General features: G+C 37.8%; 2 protein-coding genes across 5 annotated transcripts; one reads left to right on the top strand and one right to left on the bottom strand.

The window, feature by feature from the left end:
• Positions 1 to 1,289: 1,289 nt before the first annotated feature.
• Positions 1,290 to 8,063, top strand: borcs6 (BLOC-1 related complex subunit 6). Of its 3 annotated transcripts, none has more exons than XM_079828113.1 (6): positions 1,290 to 1,355; positions 2,633 to 3,135; positions 3,747 to 4,227; positions 4,321 to 4,487; positions 6,357 to 6,440; positions 6,534 to 8,062. In XM_079828113.1, exons 2-6 carry the CDS (start codon positions 2,644 to 2,646, stop codon positions 6,657 to 6,659), a joined length of 1,350 nt encoding a protein of 449 aa, XP_079684239.1. In that variant the 5' UTR covers positions 1,290 to 1,355; positions 2,633 to 2,643; the 3' UTR covers positions 6,660 to 8,062. The 3 variants fall into 3 exon arrangements, with proteins under 3 accessions (XP_079684239.1, XP_079684241.1, XP_079684240.1); XM_079828115.1 differs by having other exon boundaries at positions 1,293 to 1,355; positions 4,375 to 4,487; positions 6,534 to 8,063; XM_079828114.1 differs by having other exon boundaries at positions 1,301 to 1,355; positions 4,324 to 4,487; positions 6,534 to 8,063.
• A 343-nt stretch (positions 8,064 to 8,406) lies between these two features.
• LOC307133215 (hyaluronidase-1) lies at positions 8,407 to 16,240 on the bottom strand. 2 transcript variants are annotated; one of them, XM_079828100.1, is made up of 6 exons: positions 15,953 to 16,211; positions 13,338 to 13,923; positions 13,199 to 13,249; positions 12,854 to 13,123; positions 10,797 to 10,886; positions 8,413 to 10,242 (listed from the first exon to the last, which is right to left on the bottom strand). In XM_079828100.1, the coding sequence occupies exons 2-6, from the start codon at positions 13,848 to 13,850 to the stop codon at positions 9,691 to 9,693; spliced, it is 1,476 nt and encodes a 491-aa protein (XP_079684226.1). In that variant the 5' UTR covers positions 13,851 to 13,923; positions 15,953 to 16,211; the 3' UTR covers positions 8,413 to 9,690. The 2 variants fall into 2 exon arrangements, with proteins under 2 accessions (XP_079684225.1, XP_079684226.1); XM_079828099.1 differs by having other exon boundaries at positions 8,407 to 10,242; positions 12,854 to 13,249; positions 15,953 to 16,240.
• Positions 16,241 to 27,225: the final 10,985 nt, after the last annotated feature.

Below are 27,225 nucleotides of genomic sequence, written 5' to 3'. Positions count from 1 at the left end.
AATTCCATGAGCACATCAGTGTATATTGCATCCTCCTTATATAAATGACAGGACACTGGGAAATTGACTAGGCGGGTTGCCTTGGATACTGCTGCCCCTTAAAACACTCACCGAACTGAATACCAAATAGACTTGGAGAGCCTATATGACAGTAAATGAGATTGGCGAAGCAAATAACCAAGCAAGGGGATGAGACTGATTTAAAGAGAAACACAAGGAAAGTAAGAAAAAATAAATAAATTTCTGTTAAGAAAGATGACTGCTTTCAAGTTGAATATTGACAAGAAAGAAATAAATGTATGGTCTTGTAATACATTTTTTTTTATAGTTTTAGGCTACCGTTTTAACCTTTCTAAAATCTTGCCAATAGTTAATGCTGTAGGCTAATTCAATATTAACATTCACATTAATGTAATAAAGATTATGGCAATTGCAAGATGTTCTATGGAGATTCAAAATAAGGTGAATTTGTCCTTATGATTCCACATCCTGGTCAAAAAGCTTCCTCATAAGTGGGCACTGGCAGTGTTTGAGGAAGTATGGAGTGTTTTTAAGGAAGTTGTGTGTTTTATATGAAGTTTTAGATGTGTTTTTTTAGGAAGTTCTTCATGCTCTGTTCTGCTATGGAACAGCCATTTTGGCAATGATTAATTTCTAATGGATAATAATCACATCACGCCCTACACTTTTGAAAAAATAAATTATTCCACTCAGAAATCATGTTTCATGTTGACTCTACCGTCCCCTAAAGAGGGAGAGAGAGTATGAGGGTCAAGAAGACTGACTCAGCATTACTTTGGCTATACTTCAGAGGGCTTTATTACAAGGATAGGTTTTTTGGATAATAACAGGATCTTAGAGGTTTTGGTTTTGGTTGGGGTTTTGTGACAGGGTCAACGCTGGCCTAAGTTTTGCTGATGTGGTTGACAATTCTTCTAATCCAAACCAATAAAACGGTAAAAATACACACAGCCCACTGCACGGGACGTGGGAGAGAGCTCAACACTAGTCAATCGGATTCGGCGGAGTCTACCGCCCCTTGAGGTGAAATGTGCGTACTAAATGTCTGTCGGGGGACAGACTGTCTAGACATCTCTCTTTCGGCAAATAAATCAATAGATTAAGAGATTTGTTATTTATTAATTGTACGACGCAGTCCTCTGAGAAACTATATTAAGGTATGAGTACATAAACACACAAAATATTTTTCTATGCAATGTAATACACTCCTTCTATGTCGTGAGATTATCTCTGTGTCTGTAATGCGGAACTATAACGTCAACGATGTGTTCCTGTACGACAAATATTTAGGGCGGACTCAGCTGGCAACCTTCATCCTGGGCGAAGAGCTGCAGGTAAATATTTAACTTCATAAATCATCCAGTGCATTACATCCTGTTAAAAAATGACAAATCAACCCACACTCAATCAGTAATTGTCATAAAGCCGCGAGTTTTCGCTGATATCTCTTGGAATAACTATGAATTCAGAGGCCAGCACTAAAGCTAAAGCTTATCGTAAAGCTAACGTCAGGTGACCATTCTCGCGTTCTTAAACCGTTTTCTTATCTTTCTATTTATTTTTTGGCTGATATATGTCTGGTTTGTCTGGCTGTGATGCTAAATGTTTGAGAAAACGTCGTCTGTAAGTCATGAATTATAAGACCCGCAAATCAGTGTTGTTGGTGATTTTAGCGTCATATGATTTCAGTTCCTCTTTCAAAGACACACACATTATCACTAGATAAAATCTATCTTTTTAGGGTTTTAGTGATTATGTCACTAAGTAAATAATCAATTAAATTGATGAACAACTAATGAACTGACAGCTGTCAAAACAGACAGGAAACTGAGACGGTTTATAATGCCTCAGTGTTTACGTACGTGACGTCAAACCATGGTCAAACCTGCAATATCATTGAGGTTTTGAGTTTATTCTCACAAACTTACTTAATAAACGAAGAATAAATGTATTAACTTATTTTACGTCAGGGTTATTATAGTTAACTGAAAATAAAACAACAACAACATTTTGTTACCTTACATAAAATGAATGTTAAATTCAACAAAAAAAACATGTATTAAAAAACTTCAACTTGTTGGCAACATTTCTCATTTTTATTTAGTTTAACTTAAATACTAAAATAACAAACTTAAAAAAAAAAAAAAAAAACTAATTAAAAAAACGAATAAAAATGTAAAAAAGCACCACAAAATGGCTAAAACAGAATATATATATATATAAAAATCAAAATATTGATAAAACTATTAAAACTAATATTTTCTCAATGATAATAAATTAACTGTCTTAAATGGATCAGATATGATATGATGTTTATGTTTATATAATATTAATTTGATTTGGTGTAGTTTGAATAGATATATTTTATGATGCTGTTAAAAATAACTTTTAATGCCTTGTTTTTTATTTTACCTTTTGTGTTTTTTTTGGAGGGGGGGGGGGATACACTGATTTATTTATGATGTGGAATGTTTAATGAAATGTATCATTTGCCCTCTTTGTATATACTATAGAAATTCAGGCATGTAATAGGCAGGCAAATTATGACTTGCATCACAAAGCTTTAGTTTTACATCACTGATGAAGATTATTATTTTAATTTTTTTTGCAGTAGGTGGAGGGATGAGCCGCTCTCCTGTGACTGGTCAGGATGCGCAGGAAGCAAGCAACGGGGTGGAATCCTCTGATTCTTCTAAGGCCTCTGATTGGACAGGATCTCATGGCTTCACCCTCCAGGGGATAAAGTTCATTGATGGGGCTGATTTTGAGCCTCACATGGAGACGCCTGCCCTGTCAGAGACTATCAAACTCTCACCTCACCACATGGACTCATGTAGAGACACCCACACACTCCAGTCACACACAGGTCACACAGAATCACCTCCTACAGAGTCACTGATTCAACACTCCCAATGCACACACATTCCATCTGAAGATGGCACAGACGAGGACACACTCTCCAGTGAGACCGAAGTATCACACGGCTGCTCTAAAAGAGACCTAGAAGAATGGAGAGGGGAGGAGGAGGAGGACAGAAAGACAAGAGATGGAGAGGTGAACAATGTCAACAAGAGAGAGATCAAGCAAAGGAAAGAGACACTTATTTCCGTAAAGGTAATGTCGAGTTCACACTGCCCGATTTTAGCCCCGATTTTGACCCGCCGACAAATGCCTGAAATCATAGGCAAATCGGTGCTCGTTGACGTGAGTGACAATCACACAGTGTGAATTATCAAAGACGCGATTCAAAATCCTGCTCTGTGAAATGTGTTTAAGTGGTTAAATTGAATCTTCTTTAGTACTCATTCAGTTAAATACTGATATATAATATAATAAATACTAACTTAGTATTAATAATAATAATATTATTAAATGTATTAATTAAATTCATATTAATAAATAATTTATATTAATTAAATTATATTTAAATTTAAGGCGTTGAATTGAATCTATGCTTTTTTTACTACTCAATTCAATTAAATATTCATATATAATAAATACTAACCTAATGAAAATAGTAATGATAAAATATATTATTTAAATAATAATTAAGTCATAAATACTAACCTAATAATACTAATTCATAATAAATAATAATTCCATTAAATGAATACATTTAATTAATAGTTACAAAATTAAACTTTATGTGTAATATTTGTGATGCAAATATCTGTTGCTGTTTATCTTGATCTTGTTAATGAATGAATTAATCTGCACATTCACAGCCGGTTGGAGCACTGTCAACTGAACACCCTCCCACTCACTCTGAACCTGAAGAATGGTCTAATCCCGATTCGTCAGATGAAGTCCAGCCAAATACTTCCATTTCTTCTGATGAGGCCCCTCCCCTTGTTCCAGCCCCTCATCCTGACCAGGCCACACCCCCTCTGCTGCCAGACCTGGACGATTCTCCATGCCCAGCTCACGTGATGGCGGAGGTACGTGTGCGTTCTGTCCCAGATCGAGATCGAGTCGTGCGTGGCATGCAGGACAGCAAAAGCCTGGATGAGATAAGTGGGGCGTGTGGGGGCGGGGCACGTGGAGGCGGAGCTAGAGGAGGCCAGGTGGAAGGACGCAGAGCCACCATATCCAGCGCACTAGAATTGGAGGGAACTGTCAGCCATGATGGAGATCTCACGCACTTCATTGCCAAAAATCTTGAACAGAAAATTAAATTGAGCTCGCGGCCGAGTCTGGACACGGATTGTGAGTATATGAGGGTGTCAAAAAAATCGTTTTGATCTGTTACAATGCCTTTGTCGTCAGTATCAGTAATGTTTAAACTTTGCATGACCCCAGCAGCGGACCGTTCTGGCCCTGTGGTACGTGGTCGTGGCTCTTTGCGTCGTCCAGCTGATATTCCGCCCATTGACCCATCAGTGCTGGTAGACCTGCATAAACACACTCAGGATGTGGCTCAGAGTGTAGAACTGATGCTGCGAAGCCTCAGTGGAACTATACAGAATGTAAGTATTACCCTGTATCAAATACAGCCACCAAAGAGTACTTGTACACAAAATATCAAAAAAAGATACACACATTTACAAGAGTTTTTCAAATGTTTTTGAAGGATATTTCTTATGCTCACCCAGGCTGCATTTATTTGATCAAAAATACTGTAAAAACAGTAATATTGTGAAATATTATTACAATTTAAAACCACAGTTTGCTATTTGATTATATTTTAAAATGTAATTTATCCCTGTGGCTGAATTTGCAGCACCATTACTCCAGTCTTCAGTGTCACATGACCTTCAGAAATCATTCTAATATGCTGATTTGGTGCTCAACAAACATTTATGATTATTATCAATGTTGAAAGCAGTTGTGCTGCTTTTTTCCCATGATGCTTTAATGAATAGAAAGTTCAAAGCAGGGCTTAAAAACGGAAAAAAATATCAATCGGTTCACTCCGAGCAGAATCGATATTATAGCGTTACCGTTTTTGCGTTCCTCAATAAACATTACTGTTCCGAAAAGGGTTGGATGTGAAAAAATACCGGTTAATAACGTTATTTTAATTTAGCCTATACTTTAAACAAATATGTATAAATATACTTATTTTTCACTCAATAATAATATAACGCATGGTAATTAAACTTGAATATTTATTTCATAACATTTTTAAAACCACAACAAAAATACATGCATTAATTACAAAGCATAAACAGCGGACCTGTTTTAATGGAGCGTTAGACAATCTAAAGTGGCCCTCTTATGCCGAATTCTTTTCAGAAGAGTGATAACATTCTTTGTACATAACTTTTTTCAACACGACTTGTTTTAAAAATTGCATGAATAAAGAATAAATAAACTGGATAACCATTGCTCTTTTAATGCACCGTCAACTGCTAATTTCAAAGCAAACACTGTGCAACACTGCATCACATAATCAAATTCAGTCAGCTAATAAAGCTTGATCATTTAATGCAATATAACACACCATTTAATACGAAGCATCAAACGTCTATATAGAAAACATTGACCTGTCCTGTATTGGCAATCTGAAAGACTATAGGAAAAATGTTTGATAGATGCTAGTAGCCTACTTGGATAGGCTTAAACGGAATCCATAAACTAGCCTAAATCAGTCTATTTGAGCTTAAAGTCCGTACTGCTTATTTAAACGTTCGAAAAGAATGTCCTCCAATACCTGCGCTTTCATTGTAGACCTCAGTGGGGAAAGAAATGTACTTGAGGCATGAAAATGCGCGCTCTACACTGACTTGCGTACCGGTAGATTCATAGATGACTGGTGCGCGGGCATTTCACTCACGCTTGATCCGTCAACATCACATGCTGTACCACTCTATTCATGATTGGTCACTGCCAAATTAAAATATTAAAAGAACGATAAAATAACGTTATTAACCGGTTAATGGTCATTTCAAATTAACGTTTCTGTTCAGAACGATTCAAATTGATTTTGATTTCATTTTCGTTTTTGTTCCTCTTAAAATTTCGTTCGTTTTCGTTTTCGTTCCTTGAACCGGTTCAGAGCCCTGGTTCAAAGTAACAATATATATTTGAAGTAGAAATCATTTGTAACATTATAAATGTCTTTACTGTCACTTTTGATCAATTTAATGTATCTGTTCTGAAACTTTTGAATGGTAGCATATAATTTCATTTGAACTGATTTATCTTTAGTTATAGGAATCACAATGTAGGTCAAATTTTTGCAGAAAAACAGAAAATTCTAACCCACCTTTCGAGCTTGTCCTGTGTCCAAATACATGTAGCTGACCCTCTTTCCAACCAACTTATGCAGTTATACAGACACATGAAGTTCCCATAATTTTATGAGTATGAATGAAAATCTCTTGTCTCTCCAGATGACTGCATTAAGTGTGGGTTATATCCAGACATATAGAGATTCTGTGGACAGTTTGGGAGAGTCAGTGGACATGAGTATAAAGGTGAGAGTGACTTATAGTTATCTAGTCAGGGGAGTTTTCTGCTTTATTTTGTGTAGTATTTTGATCTGTGTGGGCTTGTGTATGTGTTTCCAGGGAATGTACACACTCATGGCACGGTGTGAGGAGCTGGATCGCTCCATGCAACCTATACATACTCTAGCTGCTCAGATCAGAGACATCAAACGAACCCTTGATGCCTTGGAGACCATCTGCAAGTAACTATGGCAACAAACCACACCCCCTAACCGAGTAGGGACTCCACCCCTTGGAGGCAAATGGTGGCCCCGCCCTCTGCCATCATTCTGCTATGTACTGTGCAATGGAACAATTTTGCTAATTATAATGTTTCCTAGCAAGGCTCTGCAAGTGCTCGTCCCCTTAGAGACAGCTTGGTTCTTGCCCTTCTCCACGGAGACCACATCTGTAAGCACCTCCTTTTCTTGTGGCTCCTCCCTGCTAGAAAGATCGCCGGCAAAACAGCGTTGACTCCTCCTTGTGATTCATGCCGTCCAACATCCTCCACATGACCACAGGAAGGACACTCTGTCATTGGTGGCTTTTGGGCAACTGATTGGTTTTACCATTGCCCCTGTTTATGAAGTGAGTGAGTGCACGTATTGGTGGGTGTTTTCACAGATTGTGTCGTTGGTGTTAAATGCGCCTATTTGTAATGGCCTCAAATTTAAGACATAGAGTAGAAGTGTAACGCCAATAGTTGCCAGTATGGAAGCCATGCTCTGTGTATATTTGTTCCTCCTGGACGTCTGTGTTTCTGCAGGATGGATGCTATGCATCCCAGATCAGTTCCTCTTTTCACAACAACCATTGTTAAAGGGGAAGTTTACCTGAAAATAATTTCTGAAATGAATTACTCACCCTCATGCTGTTTTAAACCTGTATGACTTCCATGGAACACAAAAGGAGAAATTTGGGAGACTGTGCTGGTTGCTCTTTCCACGCAGTTACAATGAATGGTGATCAGAGAGATCTAGCTTCAAAACGGATGCAAAATACCATAACACGTGAATAATGACTTAAATTTTGGTCTGTTGTCCATGTACTACTTTTTTTATGTCTTTTTTTGGAGTTTGAAAGCTTGAATCCCCATTTATTAATTGCACGAAAAAGAGTGGCCAGGATATTCTTCAAAATATCGTCTTCTAAGAAAGTCATACATGTTTGGATTGATATGAGGATGATTAAATGATGCAAAAAAGTTTTAATTAACACAAGCACCATATAGGCTTACCTATGAATTTTGGACTCTTAATTTCCATATTGAGAGTGATGACAGATGTCCCCTTAATTGTTTGGTCTGCAAGTGTTTACCACTAGAAGTGACCCCACAAATCAGAGAAAGGTGAGGAGAAATTGGAGGTGGGTGTGAAAAAACAGGATGGATGAAATTTTGAAAAGGATCTTCACTTTTCTTTGTTTGGCCCTGTTTAATCTCTCTCTCTCTCTCTCTCTCTCTCTCTCTCTCTCTCTCTCTCTCTCTCTCTCTCTCTCTCTCTCTCTCATTGTCTTGCTAACTATAATACTGATTTGTCCAACAATCTGTCATTAATGTGTATTTTAAATTATTATATTAACTAAAATAAATTTGCTAGAATGATCTACTTAATTTTTTTGTGCCTCTTTGTTCTACATTATTAGGGTTAAACTAGTTGCTCTTTGACATACATTTGTGTTCTTTTTTGAGATTTCTCCTTTTTCAGAGATCTGCACTATGATTTAGGGCTAAATTATCAGGAATGGTGCACATTGTTTGTGTGTGTGTGTGTGTGCGTGTGCGTGTGCGTGTGCGTGTGCGTGTGCGCGTGCGCGTGCGTGTGTGTGTGTGTGACTGAGGGAGATTGTGTCCTCATATGGCCTTAGCAGGATTATTTTAAGCTGGTGGATAAAAAGGCTTTGCTTTGTCACCCCTTATCACTGATGAATTCATAGATACGTAAACACCCAGATACATAGTTAATATTTGTTTATTTAATAAACTAGCAGATTTGCGTAGTAGTCATTCATATCTGTCAGTAAATGTTTGAAATGGCTTTACGTTTTCATGACGGAGAACAGTGTTGTTTTGTACAGGCATGCTCAGATTAAGTGTAAACTTGACTGGTTTCTGTTTTTTCAATGCCAAAGATAAAATGGAGACTAAACATTTGATTAGATTTCAGTTTAGGCAGATCGAGTCCAGTTACATCCCGACCCGGCTGCATTCCGTCATCTCATGATTGTGATATCGCTGTCTTGTTACACAGGTTTGACGTAGTAGCATGTGATGAGCAAATACGTCTGAGCTTGTGGTGCTGCAAGGGTTAATACCTACACTACTGTTCAAAAGTTTGAGGTCAGCAAGACTTTTTTATGTTTTAGATAAAAGACTTCAATGCTCACCAATGATGCATTTATTTGATAAAAATACAGTAAAAAGGTAATATTGTGAAATACTATTACAATTTAAATATATCCGTTTTTTATTTTAATATATTTTAAAAGCTGGATTTTCAGCATCATTACTCCAGTCTTCAGTGTCACATGATCCTTCAGAAATCATTCTAATGTGCTGATTTAGAGCTCAATAAATATTTGACGATCGATGTTGAAAAAAGTTGATATTTTTGTTCTTTCAAATTATTCGATGAATAGAAAGTAAAAAAGAACAGCATTTATTTGTAATGGAAAAGTTTTACAAGTTTTTACTGTCACTTTTGATCAATTTAATGCATCTATTCGGAATATAAGTATCTTTTTTAGATGCTAAAAAGAAAGAGAAATCTTACCCCAAACTTTTGAATGGTAGTGTATGAAGTAAATGGTGATGGAAACAGAAGGTATAAAGAAGGCATAAGGTAAATTGACTTTAGTCTCAAGTCTTTTGGATCAAAATCAGAAACAAAATAATGTCATACTTTATCTGTATAAAAATTTATTCGGCACTAGCTAGTCTGTTTGGACTGAGCCTATTCATATTATACAGTGCATTTTAGAAGCTAATTTAAAAACCACTCTGGGTCATTTTGTATTTAGATTAAAAAAAGTTATCTTAGTTGTTCTGTTCGTGTTCAAGTGCAGGTGATTCAGAACAGATCTGTTCATTCAGTCATATTCAGATTTAAGTCCATCTCTGAGATTGTCTTTCACAGAAGAGCTTCTCTTAACAGAGATATTCCTTTGGTTTTTATATTAAAATTCCTTTTTTGCAATGAGCAATCAAAGTCAAGGCCAACTGGGGTTCACAAAAGTCCTGTCACACTCCAGCTCCCAAAACGTCAAACATAATGAAGCTGAAGAGAACCAGCGAGGAGAGAAGGATTACGGGAGTTTTAAGTGCAGAACTTCCACTGTCCACCAGCTGCTTGTCAGTGACTACTGTCACTGGAGGCACTACTGTCACTGGAACCACTGGAAGCACTGTACTCTGAGTCTGGCTTATCCCAATCACTGTCTTTACTGTTGGCGATGTTATTTTCCCTCTGTTTTCTAGAACCGCGCCTGATTCTTGATCTGCTGCTGTACCCTCCAAGGCTTCAAACCACTGGCAGCGGAAGTTCTTCTTCCACAGGTCCACGTAAGCAGTGGGAAGCTCTCCCGTGGCCCGGACACCTTCTGCCCCGTTTGGGAGAAGCATAAAGTGGGCTGATGGAAGATGCAGGTATGTGGGGTCCTCAGGTTTCTTACGCACGCAGCGTCCACGGCCTTGACACAGTAAGACTCCACAGAGACGTGCTGCAGTGGTCACATTGACAGCATAAGGGCCGAGGACCTGACGAACGTACAAGCCAAACTCCGAGCAGGATTTCTGTAGGAGGTATTTATGAAGATGCATATCATCAATCATACAGCAATCTCTTATGGCTAATGAAAAGCATTAAGATGGGCAAACAAAGAGGTGTTGGGATATACACTACGATTCAAAAGTTTGGGGTCTGTAAGATTTTTTTAATGTTCTTGAAAAAAGTCTCCAATGCAATGCTCACCTTTATTTAAGGCTGCGTTTATTTAATCAAAAATACAGTAAAAAACAGTAATATTGCGAAATATTGTTACCATTTAAAATAACTGTTTTCTATTTCAATCTGTTTGAAAATATTTCAATGTATTACTCTGATGGTAAAACTGAATTTTCAGCATCATTACTCCAGTCTTCAGTGTCACATGATTTCAACAATATTGTGGAAAACATGATAATTATCTTTCAGAATTCTTTGATAAAAATTATAAAAATCTTTATTGTTACTTTTAATCAATTTAATACATACTTGTTGAATAAAAGTATACATTTTACTGACCTAAAAAAATCTTAGCCCAAACTTTTGGACGGTAGTGTAAATGGACAACTGATTAAATTATTACCTGTGTTTTAACTGCTAAGGATTTTTCCCATATAATGACTCCAGATGCTCCCATAGCAGCACTCTCTCCAATTGTATTCACCAGGTCCATCTGATACATGTACAATACAGACATAATTACAATGTTGTACTGAGTAACAATAAAGTCCATAGTCTACTTGACAGCCATCTTGGTAAGACCTGGGCAGCTATTTACAGTCATACAATTACATCTTGTTTCTATTTGAGTGTGGCAAGACTGAAATCTCCAATAGTGTTTGTCAATTGTATGTTTAAATTACATCAAATCAAATCAGGAATACAATCAGACAACTATTGTATCATAAACTGTGCTTCTTTAGGCCAAATTGTGGGATGATTCACCTAATGTAACATGCAACACCTGTTTGAAAAATGTGATTGACTCTTTTAACTGTAACACGGGACTGTTTATCGTTATAATTTCTCCCACCCATTTTTACGTCTCCTCCCTATGGAAGCTGTTTCTGCCTCAGAGTAAAAATATGAGAAAGGTTAATGCTACTTTAAATCTCACAATTACAATTGCTAATTTATATCTCACACTTGTGACTTCATATCCTTTGGTTGTGACTTTATATTTTGTTTACACTTGTTACTTTGACATAAATATATCTTGTTATTTTGACTTGATTTGTAGTTACAACTTATATGCACATACACTATATTGCCAAAAATATTGGGACACCCCTCCAAATCATTGAATTTAGGTGTTCGAATCACTTCCATGGTCAAAGGTGTATAAAATCAAGCACCTAGGCATGCAGAAAAGAATAGGTCGCTCTCAGGAGCTCAGTGAATTCAAGCGTGGTACCGTGATGGGTTTCCACCTGTGCAATAAGTCCATTTGTGAAATTCCCTCACTACTAAATATTCTACGGTCAACTGTTTGTGGTATTGTAACAAAGTGGAAGCAATTGGGAATAACAGCAACTCAGCCATGAAGTGGAAGGCCACGTAAAATCACAGAGGGGGGTCAATCGCATGCTGAGGCAACTCTCTGCAGCCAACTTTCTGCAGAGTCAATAGCTACAGACCTCCAAACTTCGTGTGGCCTTCAGATTAACTCAAGAACAGGGCGGAGAGAGCTTCATGGAATGGGTTTCCATGGCCGAGCAGCTGCATCCAAGCCTTACACCACCAAGTACAATGCAAAGCGTCGGATGCAGTGGTGTAAAGCATGCCGCCACTGGACTCTAGAGCAGTTGAGAAATGTTCTCTGGAGTGACGAATCACACTTCTCTGTCTGGCAATCCGATGGACGAGTCTGGGTTTGGCGGTTGCCAGGAGAACGGTACTTGCCTGACTGCATTGTGCCAATTGTAAAGTTTGGTGGAGGGGGGATTATGGTGTGGGGTTGTTTTTCAGGGGTTGGGCTTGGCCCCTTAGTTCCAGTGAAAGGAGCTCTTAATGCTTTAGCATACCAAGACATTTTGGACAATTTCATGCTCCCAAATTCGTGGCCCCTTCCTGTTCTAACATGACTCGCAGTGCACAAAGCAAGGTCCATGACGTCATGGATGACTAAGTTTGGTGTGGAAGAACTTGACTGGCCTGCACAGAGTCCTGACCTCAACCGGATAGAACACCTTTGGGATGAATTAGAGCGGAGACTGCGAGCCAGGCCGTCTTGTCCAACATCAGTGCCTGACCTCACAAATCTGCTTCTAGAAGAATGGTCAAAAATTCCCATAAACACACTCCTAAACCTTGTGGAAAGCCTTCCGTGAAGAGTTGAAGATGTTATAGCGGCAAAAGGTGGGTCAACTCCATATTAAATTAAGAATGGGATGTCATTAAAGTTCATGTGCATGTAAAGGCAGGCGTCCAAAAACTTTTTGTAATATAGTGTATGTACATATATGTAAATATATCACAGTTCTTTAAATTGTACTTAAATATATCACAGTGTCAAGTTTATTTCTCAGTTATTACTATCTCAAAAAATGTAAACTTTCTTCAGACACACACACACATTATATTAACTATATAGGCCTACTTACTGGCTCAATTAACATATGGCAACCTACTTTTTATTACCTCTGAGAGAAAGGCATTAGAGGATGTGTACACAATCTTGATCAGTGGAAACACAGGAAGATCAATGGTAGTCCCTGCAAGAGCCGCCACTCGTAAAGCCTCTCTGATCTGATTGGTTGCGTAAAGCCACGCCCCTTTTGTTCCCTCAGGCAGCTTCTCCAGAGAGAGGGCTGGATAAAGGGCACCGCTACGCTTCCACAGCCACATCAGCTTATCATTGAGGGCCATTTCTGCCGCAGGGCACCGTCCTGTGTAATTGGCTAATGCTATCTGGGTGGAGTCAAAGTTATAGCAATTAGGATACGGGGCCATGCCCCATAATCTCTGTGGGCGGAGTCTCTTCACCTCCTGCAGGGTTTCCATCATTATGGATTGTGCTGCTGCTTCAAAGTCAACCTGAAATTATATTATAGGCTAATCGATTAATACAACAAAATTCAGAATAATAATCTGTAATTTCATAATATGTTGTGGTTGTCATCACCTGAGACCATTTTTCCACTTCCTCTGTGCTCCAGTCTGGAAAAAATCCCCGGAGAAGTGCTCTTGACTCCACAAGATACTTTGCTTTATTACCCTTGTTCCTGTTCCACTGAGGTGCCCACTCCTCCCAGCGCAGCACTCCCAACCCAGGCGCTCCTGTCTGGGGTAATGAGGCTGTCAGTTCGCCCTCCACCCTCTGGAGGTGAAGGTCAAGGCTGGTGTGTTGTGGTAGGCCACCATTGACAGGACGATCCTGCACAGTAAAATACGGGTAAAGTCCTAGCGTGTCTTCATAAAATATCGCAACGCGCCCTTCCCACTCCATCCCAAATGCTGCTGGGTCTGGCCGACCCAAACAGTCTTTATCTGGAACCCCCCACAGCACCAGGAAAGGCTGGCCAGCGAGGAGAGGAGCCCGGGCAGGATCGCAGACACATGCAGGAGTGAAGAGACAGAGGCGAAGGAATAGATGAGAAAGGGAGAGGAGGTTGGAAATGTGCTTTCTTCCAGCCATGGAGCTGAGCAAGAGATTTCAGGGCCCCTCACCCAAAAACTCACACAAAAGCTGCCTTGGAGAGGGATAATGTCTGGAGAGAAAGACAGAGGGTTGAAGAAATCATTTTGGTGAGGTATTTATTGCCTTAATTTATTTGGAGATTTCTGTTCTGATGTGTTTGTGTCCATAATGAAAACAATGAATTCAGCTAAAGATTTGATTTGATCTGTGTTCTCCTGACATAAGGGGCATGTTGTTCATGGGGCATTTTGTCACAGAAGGTCAACAACAGTTAAAGCCACACTATGTAGTTTTTCGCCGCTAGAGGTCACCTATTCAAAGCAAATGCGTGGCTTGTTGACGCGGAGATTGAGCACCGATTCATGGGAGATGTCGTCTTCACCGCACAGCCGGTGGAAAAGAACCAGACGGAATTCGGGCAGAAATCATGTTCATGGCTTGTGTTGCTAAATGGCATGCAATTAATTTGAAAACATACTGTATAATGGAGAAAATGCTGTAGGCCTATATTACTGTTCAATAAAGTTTTCTGTCTATAAATGTATACAAACAATTGTCTAATAAAACATATCATATATTAAAGTCTTTGGTGTTTCCATGGCCACGGAAATCGAGGGTAACGCAGGTATGATGTTACCGTGGTCGGTGTCCTGGTTAAAATCGCTTATTTCTCTGGATTTAAACATTCTTGGAAACATCTGGGATAATGTAAGTACACAAGTCAACAAAATGTATAACACTGTTCTGTTTTTGGGATATTTTAATCCAAAAATCTTACATATTGTGCCTTTAAATGTTATTAAATATTATTTCTGTGCAAATGTTGAACCGCTTTTTGTGCAGAAACTGTAACAGACTTTAGTAGTAATAATAATAATTATGATATAAAACTATAACAGAAAAATAGCTAGAGGAAAAGTGTCACCACCAGTCCCTATTTACCAACTAAAAAGGCGCTACGTCAGAGGAAACAAAGGGAGACGCTTTGGGATAATTAATCGCTAACAGGATTAATCAGTGCTGCCCACATTCAGCGCTAATCACTCTTTAAAGTGTACTAATACGAGTCTGCAGTTCATAAACTTCTCAACAGAGGGCGCCAGAGTGCAAAGCAAGCGTCACCTGCGTCTCATAAAACTGACGCAACATATTTATACATCTCTTTGTCGATGTACTTTGAAAAATACTGGGAAACATATTTATTTTTACTTAAGTACTCGGTGGTTATTTTATTTATAGTAGATTTATTTTAACAAACTGTTCTGTTCATGTATTACTTCAAAATAGAGTACCTTTGCAAAAACCATACTAGCCTAAAATATGGCTTGGCTAGTCTCCCATCCTGGACAGGTTTGTTTGAGAACCGTTTTTGAGCTGGTCAGACTGGTCATTAGAGTCTTAGCCAGGCTGAAAAAAACCTGCAAACCATCTTTTCAGCATGGTAATAGAAAACATGAGAGCTTTATCTGTGCTAAACACCGTGTAGCCTGCAAAATACCACAGTTAGTAGGCTATAGTGATTTCTACTACAATAAGCTGTACTAATTCTGTCTTCATTTATTATGGTTTAAAAGAAGTAACAATAACGGTTATATAACTATGATGTATATTATGTGTTTTTGGGGAGAGGAATTTGTTGCTCTCCATGCTAAATATAACATGTTTTACACTGGAGTGCTCACTCTGAAGTGATTTTGACCACACAACCATTCAGGATAACAGTGTAATGATATATATGTGTAATGAACTGAATGCAAAGACATCTTTCTGAGTCAAATGAGTGTCTTTCTTTGAGTATAGGCTGTCTGAAATTGAACCTGAAGGACCTGAAATCTTCGTTTACGCACATTTAGAAGTTGTGTTGTTTCTACTCAGTTCAAGTTGGCAATGTTTTGTTTTTGGGTGTGATAGTTTTAGGTCAGTCCCTGCTTTTGAGGAAGCGTTGAGGAATTGACTTAGCTTTTATCATGCCAATTTCCATCTCATTTACCTAACATTTTGAGCAAAACATTGTGTTATACTGATAGTTTGGTAAACTGATACTTTGGTTTCCCTCATCAGAAGCAGATGGGTTCGGAGTGCTGGGTTGTGTTACTCACCTCTGCATTGATAGATCAGGTGTGCCTGGTGCTCCAGGTCAAAGAATCCAGAAGCAAAGCGCAAGATGAAGAGGACTCCTCTGGATGGGTAATAATAAGAAAAAAATGTGTGTTTCTGTGCAGGTTTAAGTTTCCGGGTGGCTCAGAACATGAAGCCACAGAAGGGAGAATCTTCAGCCCAACCATGAGGGAGGAGAAAACAGGCTGTCCTGACAAAAGGATGGATGAAGTGACAGAAGGAGGAAATAGACAGAAAAGCAGGCTACCTCACCTTTACCAGGGTAATCTGTTTGTAAGCAGGGTCACCACGGACCATGACAATCACATGATCAGACTCACCATAATCCCTTAATCCACCACTCCCTCCCAAACAGCAAACACACCTAGTCACACACACACACACACACACACACACACACACACACACACACACACACACACACACACACACACACACACACACACGTATCTACTCAAAAAAGTAAATAACACGTAAAGACTGCTTTTCTTCCTGTTTTCTTTTCATTCTATCTCGATTCATACATCATGAAATTTATGGTTTCATGAATGACCCTCTTGTCAGATTTAGTAACTTGTCAAACTCGGTCCTCCAGACCATAACTCTCCTTTTTTTATCTTTGGTTTCTGCCTTTCTTCTGTTCCTTTCTTTCTCATTTCTCTGTCATTTTTCTGAAGTCTAATCCCATTTCCTGAAGAGGATCACTGGCAAGATTGTTCACAATTATATCATCCAAACATAATCTGGCATAATCCTGAAATCTCTATTGTATTACTTCAAGTATGACCAGATAAGGATTTGGTTTTTGTGCCTGCTGTCATTCTCGGTAGATGGTTTGGTCTGTCTTATGTCTAGAGTGAAATGTGACATTTTTGGTGTCTAAACACTGAGCATTTTTGAAGAGTTAATGAGAGGTAGTTTTATCTTGACAGGGTTGAAGGTGTACAGAAGCAATAAATGTATACACTACCATCAAACTCTTGGTGTCAGTAAGATTTTTTAAATGAAATACTTTTATTTTTAAAGATGCATTAAATTGTTCAAAATGACCAATAGAGACATTGCAAAATACTTCAATTTTTTTCTTGTTCTGCTTTCAACATTGATAATAATAAGAAATCTTTCTTGAGCATCAGATCATCATATTAGAATGATTTCTGAAGGATCACATGACACTGAAGACTGAAATTCAGATTTTCCATCACAGAATTAAATTACATTTTAAAATATATTCAAATAACAGTTATTTTAAATTGTAATAATATCTTACAATATTACAGTCTTATCAAATAGATGCAGCCTTGTTGAGCATATAAAACTTTTTCAAAAACGTAAAAAGTATTTCCGACCACAAACCTTTCAATTGTAATGTGTATATATAATTACATTTATGCATTATTTAAATTTGAATTATAGTTTATATAGTTAGAATTATAAATATATTTATAAAAGCATATTTGTATAAGTAGTATTTATTGCACTGGATTGAATTTATTCTGATGAACAAAAATGCATTGTGTCCAGACAGGAGGATTTATATTACCGTATTAAAATTTTATTAAAAACAGTGGTTAGAAAACATATTTTATTTTAATTTTCTTTATGCAAATATTTTGTGCTTGTAATTTTGTTGAAAAATATGATCTTGTATGATTCACACTTTTTTTTTTTTATTCATTTGATTCACTCATTTAGGCAAGGCTATTGTACGTTCATATTATGTGCGTGTGGATTTGTTACCTGGTCAAGGTTTTGTGTGTTTGTGCGTGCATATGTTTAGTTGAGATTATCTGTTTGAGGTATCTAAGGTGATGTCTGCTCTCCATGTCCCGTCACCATGGCAACGGCTCAGATGAGTCCGGCCCAGACAGCGGATGGGGGTTAAGGATGTGTGTGTGTGTGTGCGCGCTGTTGATGGTTTGTACACGGAAGCAGGTTTGACAGTTGATTGTGTGTTGTGTTTGTTTTGGTAAGATTGACCTTTATGTCATCGTGCTTGATGCGCAGTTAAATATGAAAAGTGATTTAGTGACAATGAAATTGTACTCAAGAAGTCTCGCTGTGGGATAATATGTCGAATGTCTAGCTCCCTTGCTATTTATTTCTCTCTGTTAATGCAGATGGAAACAGGTGTGGAGGCTTGGACTTGACCTCGGTCAGCCCATTGAGTCAGTGTAAACACCCCTTTATTCCAATTTGTTCTCTAAGTCCTGCTTTACACAACCACGATTTACTGTTCATGTGTTTTTGCTGTTTTCGTCCTAGGCAATTAGAATTGAAACGATGTAAACATTTTATTAACATTTATTTTATATGAATCTATTTTATATGTGATTAATGACTTCTGTGTAGATATAAAAATGGCTGGTCATCTTCAAAACAGCATACATAACACCTTTCTTAGTATTAGCCAGTATTCCGATGGTATGGTTGAAGCGTTTTGTTTTCCATTAAATGTTTTTCCTGTGGATATTTGTGTCATACCAGGAAATGTTGTGAGCGGTGTAACTTTAAATACTGTATTTGATCAAATATGGTTGTCTATATATACTAGAAAAGTGTCCTGAATATGAGCAATAGAGTTTCTGTAAATTAAACTTCTGTTCTTTTTTTACTGGTATCTAGGTGATGAATTAACCACTTTTGAAACATTTTCTTTTTTTGAAACAGGCTCATGTTCTTCTCTATTTGATTGAAATGTCACCAGGATCACCAGGTCAGTCATCGTAATTGGCAGATGGACCAGCCGTGTGTGTGTGTGTGTGTGTGTGTGTGTGTGTGTGTGTGTGTGTGTGTGTGTGTGTTTCTGTCTGTTTCTATGTGTTTCTATCCCGGTGAGGACTTCAGCCTGAATGCACACTGACTCATGGGGACTAAATTGAGGTCCCCATGAGGAAACAAACGGTAACACTTTACAATAAGGTTTCATTAGTTAACATTAACTAAAATGAACTAACCACGAGCAATACATTTGTTACTGTATTTGTTCATCTTTGTTAACGTTAGTTAATAAAAAATACAGCTGTTCATGGTTTGTTCATGTTAGTTCACAGCGCATTAACTAATGCTAACAAGACTTTAATAAAGTATTAGTAAATGTTCAAATTAACATTAACAAAGATAAATAAATGCTTTATTAGTGCAGTTCATGTTAACTAATGTTGTTAACTAATGAACCTTATTGTAAAGTGTTACCCAGGCAATACGCTTATATATAATACAGAAAAATGCAGAACGTTTTCTGTGATTGGTAGGTTTAGGGGTAGAGTTAGTGTAAGGGGATAGACTATACAGTTGGTACAGTATAAAAACCATTATGTCTATGGAGAGTTCCCACAAAGATAACGAACCAGATGTGTGTGAGACTCATATCGTGAATCCTGTCAAACTTACTTATGAGGACATTTAAATATTGGTCACTGTTTGAAAGGCTCATACTTCCTGTTTTACTTAAAAAAGTAGAAGTTGACAGTATAAATAATATTTTAAAAAATTTGGAATGTTATTTTAACATTATTTAAATTTGTATTGCATGGCTTACTTCATAAGCAAAATTAAATAGACAAAATTCTCTGTTGTAATTTACATATTCCATAAATGTTGTCGACAGAACCAAGAACATTCTTTTACAATAAGACTGGATCCCTTTGACTTCAAACTAGCAAAGCTTATTCTCAGTCACAGCTTCAAATTTAAGGCTAAAATCATCCTTGTCCTTAACCCGTGCTTCATTCCTAACTAACCACAGCCACAAACCAGCCTCCCCCTTAATCTCAACCTCAACATAAAAACCGCCTTCATAACCTTAGTTTGAACCTCAATTTCGACCTCGGTCTCAACCTGAACTATCACGTTACTGATGTTTCTTGTTTATTATGCTGTTTACTATAGTATTTTTGTTAGCACAATCTGTCACTGTAATATACTGTCACAGTACTGTGCTATTCTGTTCTGTACATCACATCCAGGCTGTTGTTGAAAATAAGAACTTGTTCTTAAGTAACTTGCCTGGTTAAATAAATGTTAAATAAAAAACATACGCTGTATGTACTTTTTTTTATTTAAACTTTTATTCAGCAAAGACATAATGGCATTTAATGTTAATGGCATTTAAAAAGATTTCTATTTAAAATAAAAAGCTGTTTTTTTTTTCTATTTTTCTATAATCAAAGAATCCTGAAATGTATCCCGGTTTCCAAAAAAATATTAAGCAACACAACTGTTTTCAACATTGATAATAATAATTTTTTTTTTTCTTGTGCAGCAAATCAGCATAGAATGATTTCTGAATGATCATGTGACCAAATTAACCTGAAAAATAATATTTTGCAATATATTAAAATATAAAACACCTATTTTAAATTGTAAAAATATTTCACACTACTGTTAAAACTGTATTTTGATCAAATATATGGGGACTTCTTTCGAAAACATTAAAAAAATCATAACATCCTGAACTTTTGAATGACGCTTTATTTGTACATTATTTGAATTTGCTCTTGTGTGTTGCGTTTCATACTGTGTCAGTGTATTTTGCAATCGTCTGTACTTTTGTTGTACTGCAGTCTGAGCCTTGTCAAAAGCACTCAATGCCCAGTGAACCCTGTGTAAGCTGTGCAAATGACATATAAAAATAAACTTGACTTGACTTAACTCAGCCTCAAAACAAACTTCAGCCTTAATTTAAACCTCAACCACAAATCCTGTTTAAAGGAATTTTCCGGGTTCATTACAAGTTAAGCTCTATGGACGGCAGCATGCTGTCAGTATCCACAGAAAATAATTTTGAATCATCATTATAATAATGTCTTATAATACTTTATATACTTTATTTATTACTGTAATCGTGAATAATCATGACTAATAATAATTCATCTTGATCAGATTTGACATATAGAATTGAAAAACATATAGTAATACACTTTCAGTGCGTGCAAGTTCGTGGAGCAAGCATCGTTCTGGAATAAAATGTAAAACTACTCATTAATTGGAATAAAACGCAAAAGCTGAATGAATCAATTTCATAATACTCTGTTCCTTTAATGTCCGTTTTAGGACTGAAAGTTCCTGTTTCTTGTAATTGCACGGAAAAGAGCAACTAGTACATTGTTCATAACTTCTCTTTTTGTGTTCCACAGAAGAAAGAAAATCAAACAGGTTTGAAATGACACAAGGGTGAGTAAATGATGAAAGATTTTTCAAACTATCCCTTTAACATTGTGCTGCACTGCCCTCTTGTGATTATTTGAGTTGACAGGCTCTCTGATGGCATCGCTTAATAGTCATCCAGTTTGTTGTACATTTTTGTGCGTGAGTTTAGTTATATTACTATAATCATGTGATTTCTGATTATTACTGATGTTATTGAAACATTTCCAAAGTGAAAATATGTATTGAATCCCAGCTTAATCGTGAAACTTTGCAGGTTGTTTTTGTGTGAGTGTAAGAGTCTAAACAGTGAACTTTCCTCAGGACCCCTAAGGTCCAAAAATCCCCCAGTCACTAAGACTTTGAACCACACTGAAAATCCCTCTCACTCCTCAGGTGGTTTATCCCCGTTGTGTGTGACCGTGTGTATTTGTGTGTCCGTGTGTGTAAATGTGTTTTGGAGCCAGATGACAAAAGGAGAGTTTGAACGTGGCATGAAACCGGAAAGAGGTCCACAAAGAGCGAGTGACAGAGAGATGGGGACAAAACCTTCTGGAGGAGAGAGGAGGGGCTGAGCCTTTGATCTGCCTGCTTTCTGAAAGAGGAGGAACAGAATCACAGGAGCAAGACGAAAAGAAAGAGAGAAAGAGAACGGGAGAGAGAGACAGTGAGGGAGATGGAGCGAAACAGGGAGAGAGACTGGAGCAGATTGTAATTCCTCACTGGTGGAGCAGGTGGGGGGGGGGGGGGGGATATTCAGGAGCAATAGAAGTGGCTGTAAGTGCTGGAGAAGGAGGAGGAGGGGGAAGGTCGGAAAGAGAGCGAACTGGGAAAGTAGAGGGAGAAGGACGAGGGTGGGAGAGAAAGGGGGAATCTGAGGAATTTCCAAATGAAAGGAGAAGGTTTTTCTTTTAATGCGATTAAAGTTTTCCATCTCACTGCATCTCCTGCAGACAGTTCGACTCTGGGAGCAACATCCCTCAAGAGTGTGAGACAGGGTTTGAGTGTGCTTGTGTGTGTTTCTATGCGTTTGACTCAGTGAACTTGGTGGCTTTGAATACGACAAGTGTGGGTGGAGTTTGGAAAGTGTTTGTGAGTGAGTGAATGTACCACAAAATCAATTTCAACTTGTCCCTCCTTTTCTAGGTTACAGTGCGGCGCTTACAATTGAAGAGAATGGGGCCAATCTGTAAACGTTAAGGTACTGACTTTTTCAATAGTATAGCCACAAGACATAAACAATATGTGTGTTATCATGATTACTAACCATTCTGTGTAAAGTTATATCCAATTGTACAACTTTGTTGCCATGATCACACTATAACCCCCGATACACTATAAGTTACTTGTTACTACGTGTACTTACTATAGTAATAACAGTAAATTATGCATAATTACTAGTAACTAAACCTAACCATACCCATATAGTAAGTACATGCAGTTAACTTACTCAGTACTTATTTGAGTAAATAATGTAACTGTCACCTTAAAATAAAGCACAACCCATTTTCTTTTTCATGTAACATTGTAGTAAATGTCTTTACTCTCACTTTTGATCAATTTAATGCATCCTTGATTAATAAAAGTATTAATTTCTTCTTTTTTAAAATCTCATTTTAACTATAGTGAATTAAATCCTCACAATAACCTCAGTCCTCATGAAAACGAGGGACAATTTTTTTATTTTTTTTGTAGTAATCAACATTAAAGCCATTAAAGGAATGTTCCAGGCTCTAAGGGACGGAACAGAACAGCACACTGTATTCCACTCTATTGAATTCTAAATGAACTAAATGTCTTCATCTGAACCAGTATTCTTCCATCCACAGATATCAAGAAACCTTCATCCGTGGATTCATCCATGTGTGCTGTCCCTGCTGACATCTCTCTGTGACTCATGAACCTCAGTTTAGGTTTGTGTGGGTACAGAAATGGCCTTTCGATTTAAGGGTCACTATATGTTCTCTACTTCTGCGTCTGTGGAGTGGGAGTGTGTGGAGATTCTGGTCTCATCCAGGAAGATCAATTTTAGGATGTCCTTGTGTGTACTGGGGTCATGTAAGTGTATGTTTGCCATATGTAACAGGTTTTGGATTTAAACGGAAGATTTTGAGCTGCGGTAAAGGGAATTTGTGCAATACCTCAAAAATAGCCTCATATCACAACCGTGCCTCCTATTTCATCGAACAAATTATTTCATCTAGCACCTCAAAAGAACTTCACAAAATGCCTCAACAATTACCTCACAGCCCCAAACTAATTTCTCCTCTTTGTTATGGCAACACAGGGGTTTTTCAGCTCTGAAGGGACCACTGAGAAGGTTCTCTCTCTCTCTTTCAAACTCGCTCACTTAAACACACACCCAGCAGGATTCTCCTCCCAGCATGCACTTCTGTGTGCAAACACATTCCCTTAGCCGCTGACCCCCGGCCCAGCTGTTACTATGGCAACTAGAGCCCCTCTCCATGACGACTGCTACCACCTCCCCATGGCTCAGCCCAGGCCAGGGATCTCCAGGTGACCAGTCCCGCTTTTTCTCTTTTTCTTTTCATTTGTTTTCACTTTTGTGGTTTTTGTTCCACTGTTTTTTCCCCGCTGGTTATCTATCCCCTCGCTTTTTTTACATCCTCCTTCTGTATGTTTCTCTCTTTCTCTTTTTTTTGCTTGCCTCTTGTCACATTTAATTAAAATTTACAAGATTTTGGTGGCACGATTACAGGTAGAAACTACTTTTTGCCAACTTTTCAGATTAGAAGAATTAATTATAGCAAAATATGCCAGATATATAACCAGAAACAAACTCTCAGGTAAAACTACGGTAACACTTTTTTTTTTCTCCAAATATTACAATTTAATTTCTATTTTTATATGTTTTCAAATGTAATTCATTGCTGTGATGGAAAAGCTGAATTTTCAGCATCATTACTCCGGTCTTCAGTGTCACATGATCCTTCAGAAATCATGCTAATATGCTGATTTAGAACTCAAACATGTATTATTATTATTGTCAATTTTGAAAACATTTGTGCTGCTTAAAAGGGTTAGTTAACCCAAAAATTTAAATTCTGTCATTAATTACTCACCCTCATGTCGCTCCAAACCCGTAAGAACTTCGTTTTTTCAAACGCATTTATTCAACAATTTCTTCTCTCCTGTGTCAGTTTCTGACGCTGTTCACGTGAGCACCACAATGCATGCGTGTGATGCTGACTCAGGAGCTGGCCAATACAGAGCCGGCGTACTGACGTAGAATCTGGAAGCACTGCACTGTGTTTACAATGTGAACAGCATCAGAGACTGACATGGAAGAGAAGAAATTGTTCAACAAAAGCGTTATTTTAGGGGAGTTTTTTTGCGCACAAAATCACTGTAGTCACATGGACTATTTTAACAATGTCTTTACTACCTTTCTGGGCCTTGAAAGTGGTAACAATTAGGGCTGGTCCGAATACCATTTTTTGAGCTTCGAAGCTTTGGTAGTAATCAACATCGAATATTCGAAGCTTCGGAGGGAAATGGCTGAACATATTCTTCTCTCTAATAAAAGCATGAATCTCGAGAAGCGGCGCGCCTCACGCGAGCAGGGCTTTTATGCTCCGAGAACGGACACTGAACTACAGTGATACTAAACACACAGGTCTGTTTCGTCCCAGTTTTGATATAGTAAAAATCATTTTGTTCAGTTAGAGAACAGATTAACTACAATTAAAAACTGAATAAAAAAGTAAACTAAAAAGCCGAACGAGCGTCTCAGCACATCAGCAGCAGGAGTCAGATCTCATTCATCACGAGAGCGAGGAGCTGAATGACAAGATGATCGCGGATGATTTGGTTTCAAAGCGAAATGTAAAAGCGCCTATTTAAGTGAGTTTGTCATTGTACTGTTTTGTTGTTGTGGTTTTTTTTAAAGAATAATAGGCTAATGAACCCACAATTCAAGCAACCTGCCCCCGAATTGGCAAACCGAAAGTAAACTGCGCACGGCTGCATTCGTTCACAGCCGCTCAGTGCACAAGCACTGTAATGTGACGTTGAGGGAAAATTTTCTCACGGTCACATCCCTAACGGGTAAAAAGGCTAATACATTTTGATTCTATTTTTCACAATGTCAAACCAACGCAGCTTAACCCAAAATGTAAGCTTCTTCCATATAAGCTCATGTTATGCGCTCTAGACAGAGAATACTCCGTTGCAGGGAACGCTGAGAAGCAAATATATTTATTAAGTATAACGAGGTTGGGTTTCTATTCAACTGTCCATCCTATTAAAAACTGCTAGGCTATAAAATAATAATAATTGTAAAAAAAAAAGAGTATTGTATTTCGCCAGATTTTATAGTATAAACATATGCAAGCGTGAATGAGAACCGTTTCGAGGGGGATGCCAGGTGTGCGCAAAAAAAACACAAAAAAAACAAGAATATTCGAATCCCAAATTTGAAAATCAAATACCAACCCATCGAACGAATATTCAAATATTCCGGTACAGCCCTAGTAATAATGTTGCAGTCTATGGGGGGTCAGAAAGGTCTCAGATTTCATAAAAAATATCTTAATTTGTGTTCCAAAGATGAAAAAAGGTCTCATAGGGTTGGAACGACATGAGGGTGAGTAATTAATGACATAATTCTCATTTTTGGGTGAACTAATCCTTTAATATTTTTGTGTAAGCAGTGATAAAAAAAATTCAGGATTATTTAATGAGTAGAAAGTAAAAAAAAACTGCATTTTTTTAAAATCTTTTGTAACATTGTAAATGTCTTTACTGTCACTTTTGATCAAATTAATGCATGTTCTTTCAACAAAAAAACGTACTGACCCCAAACGTTTAAACATTATCATGCATGGTTGCATCATCACAGATGTTCTTGTAGGCAATTTTGTGTGTAGGATGACTAGCATAGAAAATTCAATAATCGACTCCTGTATGATGAGCATAGGAATTGTCTTCTGCTCGTTACACGGAATAGAAGAATTAGCAAAGTCTCTAATATTGATGGAGTGTCTTTAATTGGGTTGCAGAATTTCATAAACCTAATCATAAACTTCTCTGCTGATACTAGCGGTAGATTCCAGCCCCCGAGCGGCTATTAGCGACTAATAACATGCACACACTGGCAAACAAATCTGCTTAATTGTACACAACCTGCTAAGATCACCACAATGGCTATAGAAAGTACTTAACAGATGCATTTCGTCCAATCAATAACTCTCTAGTGCCAGGACACCCGTAGCTGATCTTGAATACTTCACCTACGACTTGCAAGATTAGTGCTGGTTTAATGGATCATTCCAACAAATCGAATACGAAAAATGGTTGGAATTCATGTTTTAGAACAGGTTTGTTTTTCCCTGCTTTCTCCATTGCAATATTTTGTGTTGTTTTTAGTTTGGCTTCATAATTTTATTTTTATTTTTTATTTTAATAAGTGCCTTAGGCACAAACAGACTTGTTCCAGTAGTTCTTCCAGCGAGCATCAGAACTGGCTGAAGGTTAGGTGTTGAGGTTTATTATGTTCTCCTCAGCACTCAGCCAAACTACAGTTTTCTGTTATTAAAATTACATACTTTAAGTTGCTCGAAGTTCAGTGTGAAAAGGAAAAAAATCCAAAACATTTAACGTAGACCACTGCCACACTTACTGCCTACTTCTCTCTGTCTTTTACTGTCTCCTGGCATGTTCTGACCTTTCTCCCAAAAGACCAACAGTATGTGTGTGTGTGTGTGTGTGTGTGCGCGCGCGTGCATGTGTGTGTGTGAGTGTGGCTGATTGGGAAATAGAGATATTTACCGCATTCCATCTCCCTGCTGTAGCCATGACAACCACTCAGCGGGAAGAGCTGCCTGTCTCACGCAAAAACACGCACGCACTGACTAACACATCCACACACACCGCTACCCCATAACCTGGACATAGAGAGTGGGAGAGAGATGTACATAGTTGACAGTAGCCTAAGGCCTCGAAAGGTATTGATTACCTCTCACTGTTCAACTGTTATTTGTCCAGCAGAATAACTACCACTGTGTACTTATTGTTGCTTTATGCCCCTGTTAATGTTATTAACGGTTTCTACTGACACTTTAACAGATTGCCGTTGCCGTCGAAA

The sequence above is a fragment of the Gobio gobio genome (genome assembly GCF_949357685.1).
Source record: "Gobio gobio genome assembly, chromosome: 10".
NCBI classification, from domain to species: domain Eukaryota; kingdom Metazoa; phylum Chordata; class Actinopteri; order Cypriniformes; family Gobionidae; genus Gobio; species Gobio gobio.
The sequence above is the reverse complement of the archived record's forward strand: the minus strand, read 5'-3'. Positions and strand labels throughout refer to the sequence as shown.

Bases quoted from the DNA above. Each gene is read 5' to 3' on its own strand.
- LOC307133215 (XM_079828099.1), bottom strand. From the start codon at position 13,850: ATGGCTGGAAGAAAGCACATTTCCAACCTCCTCTCCCTTTCTCATCTA. The intron at 10,887-12,853 runs GTAATAAAAAGT...TACATGTATCAG, and splicing joins CTAATGCCTTTCTCTCAGAG to ATGGACCTGGTGAATACAAT. The intron at 10,243-10,796 runs GTAATAATTTAA...TACCTCCTACAG, and splicing joins CCTTAGCAGTTAAAACACAG to AAATCCTGCTCGGAGTTTGG.
- borcs6 (XM_079828113.1), top strand. From the start codon at position 2,644: ATGAGCCGCTCTCCTGTGACTGGTCAGGATGCGCAGGAAGCAAGCAAC. The intron at 4,228-4,320 runs GTGAGTATATGA...GCATGACCCCAG, and splicing joins GCCGAGTCTGGACACGGATT to CAGCGGACCGTTCTGGCCCT. The intron at 6,441-6,533 runs GTGAGAGTGACT...ATGTGTTTCCAG, and splicing joins CAGTGGACATGAGTATAAAG to GGAATGTACACACTCATGGC.